Below are 24,717 nucleotides of genomic sequence, written 5' to 3'. Positions count from 1 at the left end.
AGGGTCTTGAGACCGGCCTTGAAGGAGGCGAGGGAGGAAGCGAGGCCAAGGGACCGTGGGATGGAATTCCAGAGAGTGGGGGCAGAGAGGCTGAAAGCCCGGCCACCGATGGTAGGGCGGGTCGGGCGGGAGACATGGAGCAGCCGGAGCCCGATGAACAGAGGGAGCGGGCAGGTTGGTAGGGAGTCATCAGGTCAGAGAGGTAGGAGAGGGCAAGGCCATGGATGGCCTTAAAGGTGAGGACGAGGATCTTGAACTCGATCCTCTGGGGGATGGGGAGCCGGTGGGGTCGGGCGAGTGATGGGGTCGGGGAGCCTGGTGTCGAGAGTACACGAGCTGCAGAGTTTTGGATGATCTGCAGCTTGTGAAGGGAAGAGTTGGGAAGGCATACAAATTGTCCGGCTGGGATTAGGAGTAAATAGGAACCCGACTGTTACACGATTGGCAGATCGCTTTCCGTGGGGTAATAATCCTTCCAAAAAAAAAAAAAATGTGGTCACTCCATCAATGACTGTTTGTGGGGACGCTGCTGTGCGTAATTGGCCGCTGCGTTTCGCCCACAAAATACACAGTCACGACACTTTACAGTACATTGTCTGAGGCGCTTTGGGACTTCTCGAAGACGTGATAAGGCGCTGTATCAAATACGAGGATTATTATTATAAGGAGAGGTTTAATTTGTTTGCTTTGGGGGCCAACCAGATAGACTGCAATGGCTTTTTTGGTCCTGTAAATTACTATGGAGTAGTGAGACAGCACCTCTTGGTGGGATAAGATAGGAAATACAGTCTTGTGGTCAAAACGGGGTACCAGTGATGGAGATGTCTGTCTTACGTAGAACCCGATGACAAGACGGATTATATGTACACTGGCAACCGAACAAGCAGTGAGGTGTGGACACAAACGATGGATAGAAAGAGACAGCGAGAGAAAAAAAAAGAGAGGCAGAAAGGGACAGAGTGAGAGGGTCAAAAAGACACAAGAGGAAAAAGAGAAAAGGAGAGATAAAGGGATCACGAGAGGTAGAGAATGGCGGAGAAAGATGAACACACACGACGACTCTCTCCCTTGTCTCTCTCACACTCTCTCTCTCTCTCTCTCTGCCTCCCACCCTCTGTCTCTCTCTCTCTCTCTCTATATATATATATATATACCTCTCTTCATCCCTCAGTGGAGTCCTGTAGCTCAGTGGTTAGAGCATTCGCTTTGCAAGTGAGAGACCTGAGTTCAATTCCAGGCAGAGGGCGAAACCTTGGGCAAGTTTCCTTACTCCACACAGAGCCTAATAATAATCCCTCCAAAACCAAAAACAATAATAAATTGGTCATTTTCAATCTACGACTGTTTGTGGGACATTGCTGTGAGCAATTGGCTGCCGCGTTCGCCCACAAATATACAGTCAATTCACTTTACAGTGTGTTCTGTGAAGCGCTTTGGGACGTCCTCCCGACGGGAAAAGCGCTATATCAAATGCAAGGATTATTATTATTATTAGTCTCTTCCCCCTCTCTTTCGCCCACAAGATATAGCCAATTCGCTTCACAGTATATTCTGTGAAGCTCTTTGAGACGTCTCGAAGACATGGTAAGGCGCTATATCAACCCCAGGGATTATTATTATTATTATCATCATTATTAATATTATCTCTGCCTGCCTCTGTCTCCCCCTCTTTCTCTCACCCTCCTCCATCTCATCTATGTTACACATTACCTTTCAGGACATATAGAAGTTGAGCATTTGCCCACATTTTTTTAATATTAAGATCCAAAAATAGCTTAAACCTGACCTCCCCGCTAACCCTTTTCCGTCCTCGCCAGCCTTTCTGGATTGAAACCAAATTGGGATTTGATAAAAAAAATATATATGTATAATCCCTGCGCTTATTCTGCGAATCTGATTTGATACTTTGCTCAAATTACACCGTCCGATGGTTTGCTACGGATTTCTGGATTCCCGTAGCGAATCGGTTACAGCCCTCGCCTCGCAAGCGAGAGGACCTGGGTTCGATTCCCGGGCCGGGGGAAACATCAGGCAAGTTTCCTTACTCCACACACACACACACGCGCGCGCGCCTCTGTTTGCTCAGTAATAAGTAGGAACCCGGTCGTTAGTCAATTGGCGGATCACTTTTCCGGGAGTAATAATCCCTTCAAAAAAAAAAAAAATTTCAAAAATAATTATAATGCGGTCGCTCAATCCACGACTGTTTGTGGGACGCTGCCGCGTTTAGACCACAAAATATACAGTCACTACACTTTACATCCAAAAGATGTGATAAGGCGCTGTATCGAATACAAGGATTATCATCGTTGTTACTTCGCAGGAGTCTCAAAATACTCGTTGATGCTGCCTCGATTATGCCCGGCAACTGTTTCTGCGTAGTCTGGGTTAAAAGTGGGCAAAAGACACAATAATTGCAGAGGGTATGTGATATTTTAAAGAACAAAATATGTATTTTTTTAAAAGTTGAGTCAACCTCCCTCCATTTCTCTCTCTCTCTCCCTCCCCATCTTTCTCTCCGTAATCTCCCCCTCCCTTTGTCCTTGTCTCTCCCTCGCTCTCTCTCCCCCATCCCCGCACTCCTCCCCATCTCTTTCTGTGAATCTTTCTCTTGCGTAAAAGCCATGAAACTCGTCTCTCCCCATCTTTCTCCGCGTCCCTCAGGTCTCCCTAACTTTTTTTCTATCTCTCTCTCTCTCTCTGTTTTGTATCTCCCTCTTTCTACCTCTCTATTCCCGTCCCCATCTTTTTCTACCCATCTCTCTCTCTCTCTCTTTTTCTCTCTGTGAACCTTTCTCTCGTCTAAAAGCTTTGGGTTAGACTCACCTGAGAGATTCCGTCTGACCACAGCAGGCAGGAGGCAGCAGGCAAGATGTATTCCAGATGCGAGGACACGGCGAGTGATGAAATGAACAGAGTTTAGACTCGAAATCCCTGCGTCAGACAGCACGCAATGCCCTGCCAAATTAATCCACATCATCTTAGGAGAGGAACAATCCTGCGTGTTTTTTTTTGTGTTTTTTTATGAACGCAAGAGATCCTTTGAGCGGATGTATTTTGATGGGTGACGGACGGGCGCAATCGATATGATAATCATTAGGTTGGATTATGACGCCTTATCACGTCTTTGAGACGTCTCAAAGCGCTTCACAGGATGCACTTCAAGTGAATTTTGTGGGCGAAACGCGGCAGCTAATTGCGCACAGCAGCATCTCCCACATTATTATTATTATTATTATCTTTTTCATTTGAAAAGATTATGACCCCCCGGAAAGTGATCCGCCAATCCTCTAGAGAGGCAGTAGAAGCAGAAAGTGTTGTTTGTTTCAAGACAAATTAGGTAGATTTCTGCTAGAAAATAATATCTCGGGAACTATATATAGTTTGGGATACATTTCACGTGACTGGCAGGCTGGTGGAAGGCAAACTGGATGGATCGTGGGCTTCCTTCGCCAGCAACGATTCTCAGCGCCTTGGGACGTCCTGATGACGTGAAAGGCGCTTTATAAATGGAATCTTGTTGTTGTTATGTACTTCTGTAGAGTGAGTACTTGAGAGAGAAAGAGAGCGAGTGTGAAAGTGCGAGTGAGAGTATGAGAGTTTGTTCGTGCGTGAGAGTGCGAATGTGTGTGAGAGAGAGGAGAGGAAGAAAAGCAGTAGCTCACAGCTCAGGAGCAAAACCTACAGGCCTCAGCTAAGGTCCATGCACTGACAACATGTTTGGGGAGGAATGAACGCTTAGTGTTACAGCAGAGAGATTAAACCTGGAGTCCGAGATTGCAATAAGATTATTACCCACAGCGGGTGCAGATGATACAATCAGTGGGGAGTTCCCAATTGAAGCAGTACCGAGGTTTGATGTCACTCCAGCAAGGAACAAACTCCCTTTGACGTCTTGCTCTACACTGCCATGTAGGTTACGCATCATAATACCATAATAATAATGTAGGAGTCCTGTAGTATATTGGTCTCAAGCGAGAGGAACGGGGTTTGATTCCCGCAGCGAAACCTTAGGCAAGTTTTCTTACGCTTGTTTTCCGAGCAGCAACTAGCAACCGGTTGTTAGTCGAACGCTTTCCGGGAGTAATAATCCCTTCAAATTATAAAAAAATGTCGTCACTCAATCCACGGCTGTTCGTGGGGACGCTGCTGTGCGCAATTGGCTGCCGCGTTTCGCCCACAAAATACAGTCACTTCACTTTACAATATATCCTGCGAAGCGCTTTCAATCAAACCCTGGTCCTCTCGCTTGTGCGGCGAGCGTGCTAACCACTGCACTACGGGACTCCACAATCTATTCATTGACTCTGTCTCTCTCTTCCCCAAATACCTCCCCAACCGCTCTGTCCTTCATTACTCCATCCCCTTCTTACTCTGCTTTGCTCTCTGGTCGTCTTAAGTTTCTTCCTCAATCCAACTTCTTCCTCTCAGTACAGAGCCAATTTCCCTCACTACTGTAGAGTGCGGCGAATATTGATCAACTCCGAGCCTTCTGTACAGCCAGGGGCAGAAAGCGGGACAGAGAGGGAGGGAGAGAGAGAGAGAGATAGAGAGAGAGACAGGGGGGAAGAGAGGGATAGAGACATCAAGAAGATAAAAAAAAGAATCAATTACAAGCTTGGGTATCAAAATATCTAATCACGCAACGCTTTATTTCATAATAAAATAAATATGTTATACTTTAGAGAAGCTTTAGATATACGCGATAAAACGTTACACATCAGTCACAAATGTACAAAGCGGAGAGATTGTTGAGCACCAGAAAACCAATCATATCTGGGCGAGATGGTTTCCTTCCCTTCCAAGGGGCAAAGTGATCCCTCACAACTCCTTGTCCTCTCTTCTCCCAGCAAAACTACCCCCCTGTATAGTCAGACTCGTGTAGTTATAAGCATCACAGGAAAATACAACGTATCATGTCCTCAAGAGCGCAGGGTGGGGGTTATGATAATAATAATCCTTTCATTTTGATATCGCACCTTATCACGTCTTTGAGATGTCTCAAAGCATTTTGTGGGACATGCTGTAAAGTGAATTAACTGTGTGTTTTTGTGGGCACAGCAGCGTCCCCAGGGCAATTGACAGCAATCAGCAACTCAACATGGATATCGATCACTCCAACCTGTTCTGTTCTGAATGGCTCAGTTATTTTGGTCAGCCGGGTGTCTAACACATGCGGAAACATTGCTTAAGAGTCTCCAAACCAAGCTGAGAATTCCCTGCCTCCCACATACACAAGGAAATCCCAGAGATAGATCGTTGGAACGGAATATTCTCTCTCTCTCCCTGGAGGGATGGATCCCGCTTACTTAATTCGCATTAGGCGCAGGTTGGCGAGAGCCCAGGCTTGAAGGGCGCCCAGAGTTGGCGTTGGGGTGACTGCTGATGTCTAACCAGCTAAATCCGCATTGCTTGCTATTGGTTTTGCTGTCTGGCCAAGCTTTCCCACTGCTCATCCAGCTAGGACCACCCCACCTGTTAGCTGGGGCTTTGGCTTGCAGGGTGAATGGGAGCTGAGTGGGAGGATGCTCTGCCACCAGTCACTGGCTCAGTGCTGTAATCCATAAGTTCAGCGGTTAAAGGCTTTAAGGGAAGCCGGGAAACAGTGATCAAAGAACATAGGTGAGAGAGAGAGAGAGAGAGAGAGAGAGAGAGAGAGAGAGAGGCAGAGTTAACCCGGGCAACTGGTGAAGCGGGCAACTGGTGCTTTTTAATGTAAGAAAAATATATATATATATTATACAAAAATACATTAAAAATATCTTAAAATATTCAGTGCATTTCCGGCTTGGATTGCTAACAGGAACAGGACATGAAATGTGGGCGGTGGGAAAATAATAATAATAATAATCCTGGCATTTGAGTACAGCGTCTTATCATGTTTTTGAGATGACTCAAAGCGCTTCACAGGATACACTGTAAAATTAATTGATTATATATTTTCGTGGGCAAAACTCACAGCAGTGTCCCGCAAGCAGTCGTGGGTTGAAGTGACCAATTTATTATTATTACTATCATCATTTTTTTAAAATAAAGAAATTGTAACCCCCGGAAAAGTGATCCTCCAATCGACTAACAACCGGGTTCCTACTTACTGCTGGGTAAACGGAGGCGTGTGTGGGTGGAGTAAGGAAATTTGTCCTGCCCGGGAATCGAACCCGGGTCCTCTTGCCTGCGAGGCGAGGGCTCTAACCACTGAGCCACGGGACTCCATGAAATGGCTGTGGATAGGAGTTTCTCAATTCGGAGGTTGGAATTCCAGCTGTGTCCCTCCCCTACGTTATGTGAAGTCTCCGTGCTCCCATTCCTCCCCTATCGTAGAGGCTCGCGAAGGCGTCTGGCATCTTCCCCACACAAGCATCGTCTCTTCCCTCGTCACCGTGAGTCTTTTGTACAATGAAGATTTGAAGAGCAGAGCAGACACACAGACTCCCCCCTACCCCCGCCCAACCCTCCATTCCTCTGAGCACCGTAGGTGTGGCAGGCGTAAGGGAAGGGGCAACGGGAATGGCAACAGCAATGCTCAGCAGGTAGGGGATGGTGAGAGGACCTTTAGGCGACTTCCAACATGGCAAGTAAGATGAGTCCTTCAGACAGAAGCTTGGGGGCCTGGGAACAACAACAAATTACATTCGTATAGCGGCTTTCACATCAGGAGGACGTCCCAAGGCGCTGGATAGTCAGGGATCGCACCGAGCTGGGGGCTGAGGTCAGGAGGGGTGGAGGGCGGGCGGGGATAGTAGGGGTAGACTTGCTTTCTTTCGCCTTGATTGTTTCCTCTGTCATCCAAAGGGTGACAAGGGTATAGACAGAGACCCTATCCCAGTATCTACCTATCCATTTCGATGTCTGCCACATGCGGAAACCCATCACTATTCCCGTTTGGATCAAAGAGTATCCAAACCAGACCGAATTCCACATACATTGGTCACCTACAGTTGAAAATGATTGGAATGGAACGCACCCTCTCTCTCTGTGTGTGGAGGGACGGACGCTGCTTATCCCAATAATAATTATACTAATCCTTGAGTTATAGCGCCTTATCACGACGTGAGTACTGGGCAAAAGATGGCAAGCGCTCAAGCTGGGGGATCCCAGAGAGGGTTGGTGGAGTTTGGCCAACTGAAAATGCGTAGCTCGCCACATGGAAGTGCTGTCTGACTAATTGGGGATGAATGTGATAAGAGGTTCAGAAGAGGGTGTAGCATCTCATCAACAAAATGTTCCCGAGGCAGAACGCTCACCTTCCTCACTCTTTCCTCTTCCTCGCTGCCTCACTCCTCCCCGGTCGTAGCGACCAACACGGATAACGGCTCTATTTCAGCCCTTGCTGGAGGACGCTTGAGGGACCCAACAATAATAATAATAATAATATATCTTGCATCTGATACAGCGCCTTATCGCGTCGTCGAGACGTCTCAAAGCGCTTCACAGGATACACTGTAAAGTGAATTGACTGTGTATTTTGTGGGCGAAACGCGGCAGCCCAATTGCGCACAGCCGTGGATTGAGTGACCAATTTATTATTATTTGGGGAGAGATTATTGATCCAGGAAAGCGATCAAAAAATATATATATTGCAAAGTGGAGTAAGAATAACGATAACAACAACAACTTGCATTTATATAGCGCCCTTTACGGAGGGCTAATAATAATATTTCACCTGGGAAGTATAATAATCCTTGCATTTAATATCGCGCCTTATCCACGCCATTGAGACGTCTCAAAGTGCTTCGCTGGAAACACTGTCAAGCGCATTTGACTGTATATTTTGTGGGCGAAATGCAGTCACTACACTTTACAGTGTATCTTGTGAAGCTCTTTGAGACGTCTCGAAGACGTCACAAGGCTCGATATCAGACGCGAGGATTATTATTGTTATTATTATCTTACCGGTTGCTGTTTCTTCTTAAGCAGGTAGTACACTAACACGGCATTGATGATGACGCTGATGATCAGTAGTACCAAGAGTGCCCCTTGGCTGAGCCCTAAGTCTGCGGTGAAGTCTGTTTGAGTGGCGGACTTGATGGTCTTGTTCTCCATCGCCGCTGACCCAGTGCTCGTCTCGTTCACCGCAGGTAACGTGTCCAATCCCTCGGGCGGAGCCTTGTTGGACAGTGGCAGGGAGGTGCTCAGCACCAGCTTTTCCGAGACTGTGAAGGAAACAAAATCGCGCACGATGTTATTAATGATCATGGATAAGAATGATAATCATTCGCACGAAACAACAATAATCCTCGCAATTGATGCAGCAGCCTTATCACGTAAAGTGTAGCGACTGTGTGTTTTGTGGGCCAAACGCGGCTGCCAATTGCTTGCAGAAGCGCCCGCACACATATAGTCGTGGCTTGAAGCGCTCTGGGAAGCTAACCCTGTGTGAGGGGGAGCTGTATAAAAGCAAGTTGTTGACTAAATTATTCTTATTTATTTTTTTGAAGGGATTATTACCCCCACAAAGCAATTAACTGACAACCAGGTGACCGATTTATTGTTAGGTAAACAGAGGCGCGTAAAGCACATTAAAACATAAAAATTTGCTAGATGAAAGATCAAGGTCCATCTTGGATGTCACATGCACAAGTCATAACTCAAACTGTACACTGTATCCCGAGATATTATTAGTTGCTGCCGCATTTCCCTCACAGATTATTTCCTCAAAGAAATCAAAGAAACTAATTTGCTTTTGAAAGAATCAACACTTCTAAGGAAACTTGCTCATGATTTTGCCCTGATCCGCACCCGGGGATCATGCCCGGGTCCTCTGGCTGGCGAGAGGCTTACTGTAAAGTGGAGTGACTGTGTTTGCAGGCGAAGGCAGCGGTTAATTGGCACACAGCAACGTCCCCGCAAATAGCCATTCGTGTAGCGAGTGGTGACCTTGATCGAGAGGGAACATTAGCCCGGATACAGAGAGAGAAACTCCCTTCTCTTTTCATCTAGCGCCAGGTTTAATTTCCACCTGAACAAGCAGACGTCAGCTGGATTTAAGGACAACACCTCCATCAATGCAATGCTCCCAACACAAGGCTGTCAGACAGCCTTTACATGAGCTCAAAGTGCTAATCTGAGTCAAAGGTTGATGGGTTATGATTTCCAGGACTGTGGGATGGAGTTCCAAAGGTTGGGGGCAGAGAGGCTGAAGGCCCGACCGCTGACGGTGCAGAAGTGAATGGGGTGGGGATGGCATTCACTTGCCCCACCCCATTCACTTCTCCACCCCCAGCGGTGGTGCCTTCAGCCTCTACAAACACAGTCAGTTTCTGAGTCACATCACATAAACCACGTCAATAATACTTGCATTTGATATAGCGCCTTATGATGTCTTTGGAACCCAAAGAATAAAATGCAACTCACACAGGGTAATAACAAGATAAGATACTGTTTACTCAAGACTAAGTTGGCAGAAGTATTCACAAATATATAAGATGTTATTGTTCCCGGGAAAATGTTTAGTAGCTGATTAGAGAGAAAGGAATGAGCCTGTCTTCAGACTTACCTGAGATACAGGTAAAGAGCGTGCAATCTTCAAACGGGCATACATTCTTACTATAGTTGGTGTCAAAGGAATTCATGCTCTGCTCCAGCCTCTGGAGGAGGTGCGTGGCGTTCCATTGCTCACTCCTGCACCCCCACGATTTCTGGGATAACAATAATAATAATTAACAATAATAATCCTTGCATTTGATATAGCGCCTTATCACCACTTCGAAACATCTAAAGACCTTCCTCTTGGACCGTGCCTTCGGCTACTAGAATCCTATACGCTTGTTTAGTAGTTCTGTGTGAAGTGTCATGTGTGGGGAGGGAGAAAGGAGAGGAAACTTACATTCACAGGACAGTCATCTAGAAATTTAGCTTCGTTGAAGGCAGCTTTGGAGATGTCACGTAGGGGGCTGACAGAGTGGTTGACGAGGTGTGAGAGGGAATATCGGAAAGACAACATTTCTTGTAGAGCCACACAGCAGGGATCCTGGGGGGAGAGAATGGTGGGGGGGAGGGAGGACAGAAGCAATCGAGAAGTCAAGACATGAAACGGTAATAACTCCTGAAAAATACAACAACAAAATAATAATAATAATGGTCACTCAATCCACAACTGTGTGTGTGGGACACTGCTGAGGTCAGTCAGGGATCTGCATCAGAGCGGGGGGGGGGGGTGTGGGGTGTGGGGAGGGGGGGTTGAAGGACAGTTGAGGGTCAAACAGGACGTCGAGGTTCTGTATTGGCTCCATGAGGTGCAGAGTGCATCCAGGAAGGGTAATGCTGCCCGCGCCCAAGGTTTGGAGGCGCTGACGGGAGCCAAGCAGCAACTGCAGGTTGGTGCGTTCTCTACAATATTATTTTCACCCCATCCTTATGCTCTCCCCTTCCACCACCGCCCGACAATTCCGTCCTCCCCAAGTCAGGGTATCAAGGGATATGGAGCAAGGGCGGGTAATTGGACTTGAGGTACATGATCTTATCGATTCGCGGAACAGGCTCGAGGGGCTGAATGGCCTCCTCCTATTTCCATGTTTCTAGAAACACCTACCCGATGGCCATGATCCAACAGCATCACAGTCAGGCTGTAATCTAAGGGCAGGTGCGTTCTCTGCAAGTGAAAGGATAATAATATTAATAATAATTTACTCACTGAACCCACGGCTGTTTGTGGGACACTGCTGTGCGCCATTGGCTGCAGCGTTTCAACCACAAAATACAGTCAATACACTTTACAGTATATTCCGTGTGGCGATTTGAGACGTCTCAATGGCACGATAAGGCTCTATACCAAATGTAAGGATTATTATTATTATTATTATTATGAGCACAGACAAGGTAAGGCAGCACGCACCAGTTTATTAAAGCTCCCCTTGTAAGTGGTGGTGTGTGGCCGGAATCCATTGAACTGGCAACCCGCAGACTTGTGTGATACAATTACCATTGAAAGGCAAAACAGCTATCAAAAAGGGAGGAAAAAAAAGAGCACTTCAATACAACGTCGACAACTTACATTTGCGCAGCACGCTTCCCTCATGCACGGTGACGTCTCAGAGCGCTTATTACACAGGATTCCTGAGTTAGGAATTATTGTGCATCGCAACAGGGCACAGACACCCTTGCGCTCTGAACACAAGTGACTCAGAATAATAATCCTTGCATTTGATATAACACATTACATTTGAATAGCACTTTAATGTCAGGAGGACGTCCCAAGGCGCTGGACAGTCGGGATCTGCACCCGAGCTGGGGGTTGGGGTCAGGAGGTAGGAGGGCAGGGAGGGTAGGGGTAGGTGACTAGGTCGAAGAGGTGCGTCTTGAGATGGGCCTTGGAGGAGGCGAGGGCAGGGGGTGAGGTGGAGGGACTGTGGGGTGGAGTTTCAAAGGATGGGGACAGAGAGGCTGAAGGCCCAACCGTTCACAAAGGAGCGATAGCAGGGTAAAGGAGGTAGGGCTGGGGAGGCAGATCTAATGGGGAGAAAAACAAACAGAAAATGAATTGGAAACACGCTATTATTTAAATAGAAGAAAAGCACTGAAACGGGTCGAGATCAGGAAAACTCACCGTCCAAAGCTTCACCAAACTTAGTCGTTCTTCCAATGAACACTTCGGACAGCCATGATAATATTTCATCTCAACATCTCCAGACTTTACATTCCAGAATTAAAGACTGTTCACCCCTAGGTGAAGAGACAATGAGAACGTTAGATTAAAATAAGAATAATCCTTAGGTTTGTTAGGGCATCTTAATAAGGCAGCGAGACATCTTAAAGCACTTCACGGGTTATAAAGTAAAGCGCAGTGACTGTATATTTATGGGCAAACAAAGCAGCCAATTTTGCACTCAGCGATGTCTTGCAAATAGCCACAAAATAATATTCCTTCCATTTGATATAGCGCCTTATCATGTCTTCGAGACGCCTCAAAGCGCTTCGAAGCCATGGCGTGAGCCCGCAAAACACGGCCTATCGAAACATCTGGATGGCATGACAAGGCGCTGTAACAAATAATAATTAGTATGATTATTATTATTAGGGAGGCCAGCGAAGGAGAGTGTTTGAAAAGCCAAGAAATAGAGGTAGCAAGATTCTGGGTGAATTGTTGGCAGAGGGTGGGGTGGGGCAAGAACCAATTTAACGAAAAAGTGAAATATCTGAGTCAATTAACTCCCCCACCTGAAATTAAAGCAGAAAGTAAAACCCCTGGATATTCCCCAGAGGCAAAGAAACAATGCAAATGTTTGTAGCAGTGGCTCCCAGCGCCGGTTTAATTGCATATGGGGATTTCCAAGATTGCAGTCATATCTGTTTCACTGAGGCACTGCAAATTAACTGATTTCATTCACCGCAGGTTGCAGCACCAGCAGGAGATTTAGCTCGACACTGTGCAGGCTGTTTCCCAACATCCAGACGACAGTGAACAATCTCAGAAACTTTTAACAGGCCTTCACTCTGACACAAAATAAAATCTCTCCCTGTGGGTGCGCTTGGCATCTTGATGAAGGGGCTTGAACCCAAGACACAGAGGCGGGAAGTGGGAACGGCTGAGACAAACTGATTTATTAGGAAGAGCTTTCAAGAGCTGCACAGTGACCGCCAGCTGCTGACGAGAGCGATTCCATTCTTTTCACATTTGACCTCAGGAAACTCATCAGGGAACCCGGGTTCAAAGGCAGCACCGATTCAGGCGCGTAATCTAATCCTTTATCACGCACCGCTCCACTATCCCAGCTATAAATAGACGCTTCACACATCCACCACAGCGCCCGTGCATCTCACACATCTGCACCTATCTTACCTGTGGTCGATGAAGTGATCGTTCGCGCCCATGTGTTAAACTCAGTACCACATTGTGTGTTATTGCATGATAAAATGCATGATTGTTATATCTCGTAACACTAGGCGTGCTATGTGTAATTATATAATTCACAGTATTATACTCAATAACACACCATGTGTTTATACACACAGCAATCAACAAGAACAACTTAACAACCTGAGCATTATCCAATAAAAATAATAATCCAGTCGCATAACAATAATAATTCTTGCATTTGATATAGCGCCTTATCACGTCTTCGAGACGTCTCAAAGCGCTTCACAGAATATACTGTCAAGTGAATTGACTGGATGTTTTGTGGGTGAAACGTGGCAGCCAATTGCGCACAGCAGTGTCCCATAAGCAGTCTGTGGGTCGAGTGACCAAATTATTATTTAAAATAAAAAGGAATATAACTCCCAGAAAAGCCAATCAACTAACAACTGTGTTCCTAATTGCCGCTGAGTAAACAGAGACGTATGGATTAAGGTCCAAAATTTCATCCGGCCAGGAATCTAACCCAGGTCCGCTAGCCTTGCGAGCAAGTGAGATCACACACCTGCGAGCCAGGTGATCCAGGTTTCCACGTATTAACAGTGATATATATATATGTTTTGTGTCCGTGCGCCGGCCATAGGTGCGTGTGTGCGCGCGTTATCGTAATAATCCCTCCAAAACCAAAAAAACAATAATAAATTGGTCATTTTCAATCTACGACTGTTTGTGGGACATTGCTGTGCGCAATTGGCTGCCGCGTTCGCCCACAAATACACAGTCAATTCACTTTACAGTGTGTTCTGTGAAGCGCTTTGGGACGTCCTCCCGACGTGAAAAGCGCTGTATCAAATGCAAGGATTATTATTATTATTATTATTATATACCAATGTGGAACTCTAACAACAACTTGACTCATATCGTGCCATTCGCATGGGGTAGCTTCCCAGAGTGCTGGTCTGGCTCGGATACTATTAAGCATGACAATGCGATTTGCTGAACTGTTTTGTTTCTCTGCTGTGCTCTTTATGGCCTTGATCCTCAATTTGTATTTTAATAAAAAGGAATAACAACTTTAATTTAACGGAATCTTAACTGTACTTAACTGGCAAGTAGGAATGTGCACACCAACACAACGGGTACCAGGTGCACAGATGCACCCTGTAACACGTCGAAAGCGATTAATAGACACGTAGAGCTATAGAAAGAGATTGAAAAGAGATAGAGGAACATGGTAATAAAAATAATTATCCTTGCATTTGATATAGCACTTGTTAAATCGTCGAGACATGTTTCACAGGATAATAGCAATAATAATTGCATTTTATATAGCACCTTATCACATCTTCACAGAATATACTGTTGTGACTGTATAGTTAAGCTCAGCGACGTCCCACAAACCGTGGTGGATTGAGTGACCACGTCACTCAATTTTAAAATTAAAATTAATTTTAAAATTAATAAAACTAATAATAATTTTTTTAAAAATTTGAAACCAACCTGCATTTATGTAGCGTCCCAGAGCACTTAAAGAGACTACTAGGCACATAGAGATTGATGCACGGACATATACTCCACGTGCCTGATAATAATCCCTCAAGAAAAAAATAATTTGGTCAATCAATCCACGACTGTTTGTGGGATGTCGCTGTGCGCAATTGGCTGCCGTGTTTCACCCACAAAATATACAGTCACAATAGTGTATTCTGTGAAGCGCTTTGAGATGTCTAGAAGACGCGATAAGCCCTATATCAAATTGCAAGGATTATTATTATTATAGAGCCACAGAAAGAGACGAACACAGAGATATAGAGCCATGCAGAGACTTAGACAGATATATGGAGACTTAGAGAGAGACTAACACACAGAAATGTAGAGACTTAGACACTGACACACAGACATGTACAGAGATTTAGAGACTGACACACAAACATGTACAGAGACTTAGAGACTGACACACAGACACTCACAGAGACTCAGATAGAGACTGATACAGACATGTACAGAGACTGACACACAGACAAGTACAGAGACTGACCCACAGACATGTACAGAGACTTAGACAGAGACTAACACACAGATTTGTACAGACACAGTCATTGTACAGAGACTCAGATGGAGACTGACACACAGATATGTACAGACACTGAACACACAGACACGTACAGAGACTCAGATAGAGACTGACACACAGACCTACACAGACACTGACACACAGACACGTACAGAGACTCAGATAGAGACTGACACACAGACATACACAGACACTGACACACAGACATGTACAGAGACTCAGATGGAGACTGACACACAGACATACACAGACACTGACACACAGACATGTACAGAGACTCAGATGGAGACTGACACACAGACCTACACAGACACTGACACACAGACACGTACAGAGACTCAGATGGAGACTGACACACAGACATACACAGACACTGACACACAGACACGTACAGAGACTCAGATAGAGACTGACAGACAGACATACACAGAGACTTCGACGAGAGACTGGTGCGCACAGAGTCGTGGTGGTCGGATAGAGAAATAAATCCCATCTGGGGGTTGGTTTGCGGGTTTCATTCTTTCTTTGCATCTTCTTTTAAACTTATTTTTTGTTCGTTTAATAAGAGTGAAGTTGGATCAGTGGATCAGCAAAAGAGTGGAGAGAGAGAGAGAGAGAGTGTGTGAGTGTGTGATCACCAGTAAATGTGCTCTACAAAGCCATTTCCTCCTGAGTTTTGTTCCAAACGACGAATAAAATGCGTTTTGTTTCGCTTTGGCCGATCTATTCGCAAAGGGAAAGTGGGTTTGGGGTGTGGGGGGGAAGAGAGGACAGAGAGAGAGAGAGAGAGGGGGGAAGGGGGCAGAGAGGAGAGAGAAAAAGAGAGAGAAGGAAGGAAAGAAGAGGGAGAGGAGGAGAGAGAGAGAGAGAGAGGAGAGAAGGAACTTTTAAAGAGCTCCACAAATGTTCAATTCAAAAAAAAGAAAACGTCTCGACAAAGAGAAAAAGGCGTGAAATACAATAACAACAACAACAACAACGACGACGATAACAACAACAGACAACACAAACAGACACAGACAGAAAGGAGAGCGATGTTTAAGTGAGATCGCAACCAGTTTAACGCACCCCCCAAAAAAAAGAGGAGAGAGAGAGAGAGAGAGAGAGAGAAAGTAAGGACTTAAATAAAAACTTACAGCTTAAATCCAACACAAACCGATCTGAGATCCCTGAAGAAAGAGGCGTTGAAGGTGGCAGACCCCCTGCCTCTTGAGATGGGGGGTATTGACAGGACCAGATGGCAGCTGATGGATGTCCTCTCTCTCTCTCTCTCTCTCTCTGGGTTGATTGATGGAGTGATTGATGGAGTGATGTCTTACCCCAGTGCCCCAGTGGTGGCTGAGTGAGATCTGCTCCCAAAATCCAGAGGACACCACGACTGCAGCAAGAGATGTTTCCTTGTTCCCACCCTGGTTAAAGAGACACAGAGTGAGAGTGAGTGTGAGAGTGAGAGAGAGAGTGGGGGAATTCTCTTTTATTATTCACGTGGGGGAGGGCTCAGAGTGGTCAAACGCTGATGAAATGTGTGGGTGTGAGGTGGGGGTTCTGTTCAGAGACTGTGGTGGTGAGCAATAGGAAATGGGCGTTCCTTCAAATACACACACACACACACACACACACACACTCGGGGAAAATCAGAGAAAGAATGGAAAAAAAAGAACCAATTCATTTGCACAATCTGTTTTTTTCCTGCCACTTGCCCTTCAGGGCAGAAGATGGTTGGGTTCAAGCCCCCCCCCCACCACCACCATCTCTCTCTCTCTCACTCACACACACTCATGTTTGGGCTCACCCACTTATTAATAATAATCCTTGCATTTGATAAGAGCGCTCTTCGAGGCTTCGGGTACCTCTCGAAGCCCCTCACGGGCGAGACTGCGAAGCGAATTGGCTGTATGTTGCCCAGCGGCGTTCCCCCCCCCCCCCCCCCACCACCACGCACAAACTTGCCCTGCCTCTCGCTTGCGGGGCGCAGCACGCTCTAACCCGCCGAGCTACAGGACTCCTTGGTAATAAAGGTAAGAAGAGTAATTGAGATGTCTCAACGGCAACTTGCACCCGTAGAGCTTCCCCCCGAAATAATACTCCTTCATCGTAATCCTTGCGTTGGATATAGCACCTCTTTGAGATGTCTCAAAGCGCTTCGCAGATTTACGGCAGCCTTTTGCGCACAGGCAGTCGTGGATTGAGTGACCCGATTTTTTTTTTTGGGTGGGGGGGGTGGGAGGGGAAGAGAGGGAGGAATTGTTACCCCCAGAAAGCGATCCGCCAGTCGACTAAGAACCGGATTTGAAGCGGAGGGTCCTGAGACGGGCTTTGAAGGAGGTGGGAAGGGCCTTTAAAGTCATGGCTACTTTGGTCATCAACCTCTGGCAAAGTCTCCGCAAAGGTGTCTGAGCCATTACGCTGTGGAACTTCCTGGAGCTGAAGTTTCTCGAAACCGTTAAATTTGGCAGTCAGAGTCCAACTGATGTTAATCAGCGTCTGTACTCACGTAGCTGGCATGTTGTTGACACTCAAATAAGAATCTAGAAAGTCCCAGTTGCAAATTGCGAGGAAGTAAATTAAAACGGGGAAAAGTACCCCAAAACTCTCCAGGAAGCACGTTACAGGTACAAAGCCATGTTTGAACATTACTGATCCAGAAACTCTGTAGATTATTGACAGACTGCTTCTTGCCGCTCCTTCTCCCCGTCTCAATAAGCGATTTATACAAAATATACGGCCGATTCACTTTATAGTATATTCTGTGAAGCGCTTTGAGACGTCTCAAAGACCTGATAAGGCGCTCTACAAATGCAACGATCATTATTTATTTTATTACTCTGCTAACGGCAATAACGTTTTGCATTTATAGAGCACACTTTACGTCTCGATGCTTAATAGTGGCAGAATTTGATGCCACGCCTGCATATTAATAATAATAATGATCCTTAAATCCTTCGATATTAAAACTGTTTGCCCACAAAATATACAGTCAATTCACTTTACAGCTTATTCTGTCAGACATTTGTATAGTGCCTTTCATGTCGGGAGGATGTCCCAAGTCGCTGGAGGTGTCTCGAAGACTGATAAAGCGTTATATCAAATGCGATGATTATTATTTATTATTAAAATAAAAGTCTTTGGGCAGTCTGACATGAAAGGCACTCTATCAAATGTTAAGATTAATATTATTATTATAGCAGCGGCAAATGCCCCTTCAGAATAATAATTATTAATATTAATAGCACTGATATCCTCCACGTTTTAGCCTTTTCTTCATGGAAATTTTTGTTCAGAAATATAGAATCATAGAATCCCTGGTGGCATCCTGGTAAACCTCCTGTCTCTAACGACTGTCGTAGAATCCCACAGCACAGAAGGAAGGCTTTCGGCCCATTCGGCCCATCCGGATTTGTGAAAGAGCCACCCAACCAGTCCCTCGCTTTCCCTATAGGCTTCCAATTACTTTTCCCTTTCAAGTACCCTGGAACACTCTCCCTCTCTCCCTCCGCCTTGCCCCCTTCCTTCCCCATCTTCAGGTCGCACCTGAAGACCTTCCTCTTCGACCGTGCCTACGGTCACCTCCCCCCTTCCCCCCGGCTCGGTGTCGTGCTCCGCCACTGTCGAGCGTTCTTGGAACTCTACCCTGCGTGCGTGTAAATGCAAGTTGTCTACGCTCCCACCACATGATCCAACAAAAGGTTCCCCCATCAAAGGAAACGGGGTTTCCCTATTTACTTTGCTGACCCCTTCAGAAACACCTTGGGGGCTACTTCGAGAAGCGCGGAGTCGGCAGAAAAAGAAATCAAGGGTTTTGAGAATAATGGTAATTTTAGGTCATACAGGAAGCGCTGTGATAAATACACATGATAAATCAATTAGAAAATTAATGATTGGAAGAGGTTAGCAGGAAAGGTAATCCAGGAATAGAACACTTTTAACAAAGGGCTTGATATTGTGAGAGGATGAGAGGGTGTGGGGGTGGAAGGATCAGATCAGATAAGCCAGTGGAAACAACGATGACCTATAATAGTAGGTTGGTACGGTGATGTGCGTGTCGGACCATCGTAAGATCTTTCCAACACCGCCCACGCCACCCACACCTCAGGGTATGTCAACATGGAAGGTGAGTTGAAAGAACCACTCTGTCTGTGGACCATCATAGATTAACCTCTTTTGACACAGCGGATAATTAACCATTAACCAGGTTGCCAGGAAGCATGGCGGTCGACGAGCAATCGGGATCCTTCTTACCACGAGGTAAACAGAGGCCTGTGTGTGCAGCAAGGAAATTTGCCTTTAGTTTCGCTCTGTTTTGTCCTGCCCGGGGATCGAACCCAGGTCTCTCGCTTGTCTCTAACCACTATTTTGGGGACGAATGGCCTGTTTATGTGCTGTGCAATCTACGTACTTGTGCAATCCATCCTTCCGATGACGTGTTAAACCGAGGGCCCGTCTGCCTGTTCAGGTGGAGGTTAAAGATTCCCGTGGCGCAGTTAGAAAAGAGAAGGGAGTTTCTCTCTCTCTCTCGCCCGGTGTCCTGGACAACAATCCCCCGAATAAAATTGGTCTCTCACTCCACGAGACTGTTTGTGGGGACGCTGCTGTGCGCAACTGGCTGCCGCGTTTCGCCCACAAAATACACAGTCAATTTACTTTACAGTGGAAGGGCTTTGAAATGCCTCGACGACGTGCGATAAAGCGATGTACCAAAGGCAAGGATTATTATTACTATTATTATTATTGTACAGGCAACTGCGTAGTGCCTTTCACATCAGGCGGATGGTTCAAAGCACTACACACAGCGAAGTGGGAACCCGGTTGGGAGTGTTTGGGGTTGGGGGGTGGGGGGGAAAATAAATAACCAGGAGAATAAGCAAATTGAATCACTTTCCTGCACACAAAGATTGTTGGTGGATACAACACAATATGCAACTAACATTTACACAATGCCTTTCACTTTCACATGGAAGAGGGTAATGTTCCATATTACCACAAATAGAAATGTCAGCAAAGATTCCTTCCATCTGCTGTTCCCCAGATGCAGAACTAGAGGACAGTGCCTGGTTCCGATCACTGTGATCTCAGGGAAACTGCTCATAACTTAGATCCAACGCAGAGAGCAACAAATTGCATTTATATAGCGCCCTTCAATCCGGACGGGGTTTTGCAGCGCTTAACAGCAACGAGAACGATAATCCTTGCATTTGATGCAGCGCCTTATCACGACTTTGAGACGTCTCAAAGCGCTTCGTAGGATATCGTGTAAAGTGAAACGCGGCGGCCAACTGCGCACAGCAGCGTCCCCACAAACAGCCGTGGATTAAGTCACCAAGTTACTTATCTTTATTATTACGCTGGAAAAATCAATCAATTAAATACAGGTTCCTACGAACTGCAGGATAACAGAGGCACGTGGGTGGGGTAAGGAAACTTGCCCAGCATTTCGCTCTGCCAGGTACCAAGCCCACGTCTCTCGCTAGTGAGGCAAGCGTTCTAATCACTAAACTACAGGACTGCGTTCTCCAGTGCTGGAGAGAAGAGCCACTTGCATCAATCAGACAACCTATGGGGTTCTTTAGTCTTGAAGAGGGAAATAGCAAAGAGCAGTGCTTGTACTGTAGTGGTTACAGAGCTCACCTCACAAGCGAGAGGACCCGGGTTCGATTCCCGGGCAGAGCGATACCTTAGGCAAGTTTCATTACTCCATCTCTTTCTTTACCAAACGGCAAGGAGGAACCTGGTTGTTAGTCGATTGATGGATCGCTTTCCGGAGCTAATAATCCCTTCAAAACAAAAATGTCTTAAATAATAATTTGGTCACTAAATCCACGACTGTTTGTGGGCCACTGCTGTGCGTAAATGGCTTTCAGACGTCTTGAAGACGTAGTAAGACAATATATCAAAGGCAAGGATTATTAGCATTGTTATTATTATTAGAGGTAAACTCAGAATATGCTTCGAGACAGCAGAGAAAGAGGACACGGGTCTAAGATTGCATAGGGAAATTTCAGGGCAGACACCAGGAAATATTTCTTCGCCCAAAGGCAAACAAATAATCAGAGATGAGTTAGCAGGAAGGAAGGTTGAGGCCAGGACAGAGCCTCATTTATAAAACAGCTCAATGTTGCGAAGGGCGGGTGAGGATTCCGAAGGATGCGATCAAATGGACCGAAGGGATTTTTTTTGGTGAAGTTGAGACAAATCTTCTCACTGCTTCCTGAATAATAATAATAATAATAATAATAATAATCCTTGCATTTGATACAGCGCCTTATCAGGTCGTTGAGACGTCTCAAAGTGCTTCACGGGACACGCTGTAAAGCGAATGGACTATATTTTGTGGGCGAAACGCAGCAGCCAATTGCGCACAGCAGTGTCCCACAAACAGTCACGGACTGAGTGACTTTTTTTTAAAAGGGATTATTATTATTGAGTGACCGCATTATTATTATTATTTTTTTGAAGGGTGTATTACTCTCGGAAAAGCAATCCGCCAATCGACTAACAACTAGGTTCTTACTTACCGCTGGGTAAACAGAGGCATGTGTGTGTGTGTGTGTGTGGAGTAAGGAAACTTGCCCAATGTTTCGCCCTTCCCGGGAATCAAACCCTCTCGCTTGTGAGGCGAGCGCTCTAACCACTGAGCGATAGAGCTTCAGAGATCGAGTGAGTCAGAATGGGTTTTTGTTATTCTATGCGTTGACACTTGAATCTGAGATTAGATTCCAGTCCGTATCTCACTCCTACGATGTGTTAGTTGACATATAAACCCCTCGATCATTTGATGAGTATCCGGCCCTCAACTCCCTCTCCTTTACCTATATAAATGAAAAATCTCTGAACTCCTTAGTTCAATTTCAATCCCTTTTCAGGCTGTAACTATGGATCATGGCACAGACACGCAGAACGCACCTTCTCAATCGATGGAGCAAATAGACTTTGGATTACAATTCCCTTGGAACTGCAGGTGACCTGGTCCTGTGGCATTCAGTGGAGAATTGCTGCTAATGATACACCAGCGAGTCTTTGTGCTTCAGTGTTTCAGATACAAAACATGGACTTTGTGCTCGTTTCAGTCTGAAGTAAAAATGTGCAGAAGCATTTTTAATAAAAATAAAATCTAAGCATTTTATATAGAGCTTTCCACGTCCTCGAGACGTCTCAAAGCGCTTCGCAGAAATATACTGTGAAGTGGATTGACCGTATATTTGTGGGCGAAACGCGGCAGCCAATTGCGCACAGCAATGTCCCACAAACAGTCGTGGATTGAAGTGAATGATTTATTATTGGTTTTTTTTCTTCTTGAGGGATTATAATCTGGCGTATGAAGCAAGGAAAATTTGCCCGAGGCTTCGCCCTGCCGGGAACCGAACCCAGGTCCTCTCGCTTGCGAGGCGAGTGCTCTAACCACTGAGCTACAGGACTCCATTTTTGTCACACCCACCCACCCACCTATTTACTGTATTACCACATTACGAAATCATTCACAGTGCAAGGACGAGGTTGAAAGTGGTTCCCGCAGGGTTGTGTTTAAGAGGAAAATCCTTTTTTTTATTAAAATTCGGTCAGCCGGGTGGGTGTCTGATGTGTTCGCAGACTCAAACAACACGGTGCTTAAGAGTATCTACGCTATAGCTTAGTGGTTGGAGCACTCGCCTCGCAAGAGAGACAACCCAGGTTCAATTCTGGGGCAGGGGCGGAACGTCAGGCAAGTTTCCTTACTGCACACACGCACGCATGCTTACCTATCAGTAGTAGGAACTCGGTTGTTAGTCGATTGACGGATGGCTTTTCCGGAAGTAATAATTCCTCCAGCCAAATAAAAATTTGGTCGCTCGATCCACGCTGTGGGGCGCTGCTCTACGCAATTGTCTGCCGTGTTATATACGCGCCCACAAAATATACAGTCAACTCACTTTACGCTGTATCCTGTGAAGCGCTTTGAGACGTTTCGAAGACGTGTTAAGGCGCTGCATCAAATGCGAGGATTATTATTATTATTACTGTAAAGTGATTGACTATATTTTGTGGGCGAAACATTCCGTGAAGTGCTTTGAGACGTCTCGATAAGGCGCTATATTGAACGCAACGCTTATTATTTATTATTATATAGCGAGAGACCTGGGTCCGATTCCTGGCCGGGCGAAATCTTGGGCAAGATTCCTTACTCCACACGCCTGATAATATTCCCTCCAGGAAACAAAAACAATAATAATTTGGTCACTCAATCCACGGCTTTTTGTGGGGACGCTGCTGTGCGCAATCGGCTGCCGTGGTTCGCCCACAAAATATACAGTCAGTTCACTTTACAGGATATCCTGTGAAGCGTTCTGAGACGTCTCGAAGACGTGCTTTGAGACATTTCAGCAAGAGCCGAAACACTATACATCAAACTCAAGGGTTATTATTTTCTGCCAGTCTCTCAACCTCGCTATGCCCACGGTGCATGTTGCAATCTGAAGAACATGAAGCAGCTTGTCGATGACCAAGATGTGCTGCACAGAATCCCACAGCAGTATTATTCTGAGCTATTCACGTGAAGCCATCTGGAAAAAAAACCTCCGAGCTGCCAGTTCATGAATGCTGTACAAAGCATTTTGCCCACAAAACACACAGCCACTCCACTTGACAGTACATTCGTTGAATGAAGCGCTTTGCGACGTCCCGAAAACGTGATAAGGCGCTGGGTCTGACAAGTTGCAGATTAGACTGGAGCTTTGGACTTAATAATAATCCTCGCATTTGATACAGCGCCTTATCATGTCGTTGAGACGTCTCAAAGCGCTTCACGGAATATACCGTCAAGTAAATTGACGGTATATTTTGTGGGCGAATCGCAGCAGTGTCCCACAAACAGCCGTGGATTGAGTGACCCCATTTTATTTTTGGAGTGATTCTTACCCCCCCCGGAAAGCGACTGACCACCGGAAATTTGCCTTGGATTTTGTCCTGCCCAGGAACTGAACCCGGGTGCTCTTCCTTGCGAGGCGAGTGCTCTAACCACTACGCTCATTCGAGAGAGAGAGACAGAAGAGGAAGGTCACTCGTATAATTACCCAAGAGGGTTGTAATATAATAATAGTAATTCTTGCGTGTGAGGTCTTCGTGATGTCTCAAAGCACTTCGCAGATAAAGGGAATTGACCGTAGATGTTATGGTGATAAAACTCAGAGGATAAAAGGTAACCCATTGTGCCCTCTCTTCACTCACTCACTTATTCTCTCGCTCTTAAACCTCTTGCAAAATTCTGCTTCACGTGAGACGGAACTGAAATGCTAACCGGATACTGATTGATGATCGTGGTAACTAAAGCTCATCACTTTCAAGGGGATTCCCATCGTGAAATATTGTTCCAACAAATGTAGCATCTTCCATTCGGCCATTAATGTATTTCTGTCCTTTCGACACTGCCCTCTCCTTACCCCCTCCTTAACCTCCTTCAAGTCCCACCTCGAGACCCTTATCTTCGACCATGCCATCGGCCAACCCCCCCCACTTCCCCTCCACCGACTTCCCCCCCTGACCCCAGCTCGGGTCTGAAATGCTGTCCTCTGTCCAGCGCCTTGGGACGTCCTCCTGACGTGAAAGGCGCTATACAAATGTAAACTTGTTGTTGTTGCCATCCTCTACAAAACACAGTCACTTCACTTTACAGTGTATCCTATGAAGCGCTTTGAGACGTCTCGAAGACGTGATAACGCACTATATCAAATGCAAGGATTATTATTATTATTTACAGTTCCCAAATGCCTCAGCTACTAATTTAGTTACTAGACATTTGGATTACTTACTAATTTTTTTTTGGTCAGACAGCCGGGTGTCTGACACATGCGGAATCCCATGAACACTGCTTAACAGTCTC

The 24,717-nt window shown here is 45.9% G+C and overlaps 1 protein-coding gene across 1 annotated transcript; it reads right to left on the bottom strand.

Moving 5' to 3' along the window:
* Positions 1 to 6,154: 6,154 nt before the first annotated feature.
* Positions 6,155 to 16,066, bottom strand: LOC103189443. The gene is made up of 9 exons (XM_007909838.1): positions 16,004 to 16,066; positions 11,546 to 11,661; positions 10,835 to 10,939; positions 10,532 to 10,591; positions 9,827 to 9,970; positions 9,497 to 9,638; positions 7,894 to 8,153; positions 7,245 to 7,340; positions 6,155 to 6,609 (listed from the first exon to the last, which is right to left on the bottom strand). Exons 2-8 carry the CDS (start codon positions 11,612 to 11,614, stop codon positions 7,275 to 7,277), a joined length of 846 nt encoding a protein of 281 aa, XP_007908029.1. The 5' UTR covers positions 11,615 to 11,661; positions 16,004 to 16,066; the 3' UTR covers positions 6,155 to 6,609; positions 7,245 to 7,274.
* Positions 16,067 to 24,717: the final 8,651 nt, after the last annotated feature.

Source organism: Callorhinchus milii, unplaced genomic scaffold, assembly GCF_018977255.1.
Source record: "Callorhinchus milii isolate IMCB2004 unplaced genomic scaffold, IMCB_Cmil_1.0 Scaffold31, whole genome shotgun sequence".
Classification (NCBI taxonomy): domain Eukaryota; kingdom Metazoa; phylum Chordata; class Chondrichthyes; order Chimaeriformes; family Callorhinchidae; genus Callorhinchus; species Callorhinchus milii.
This window is presented reverse-complemented; position numbering and strand designations above follow the sequence as displayed.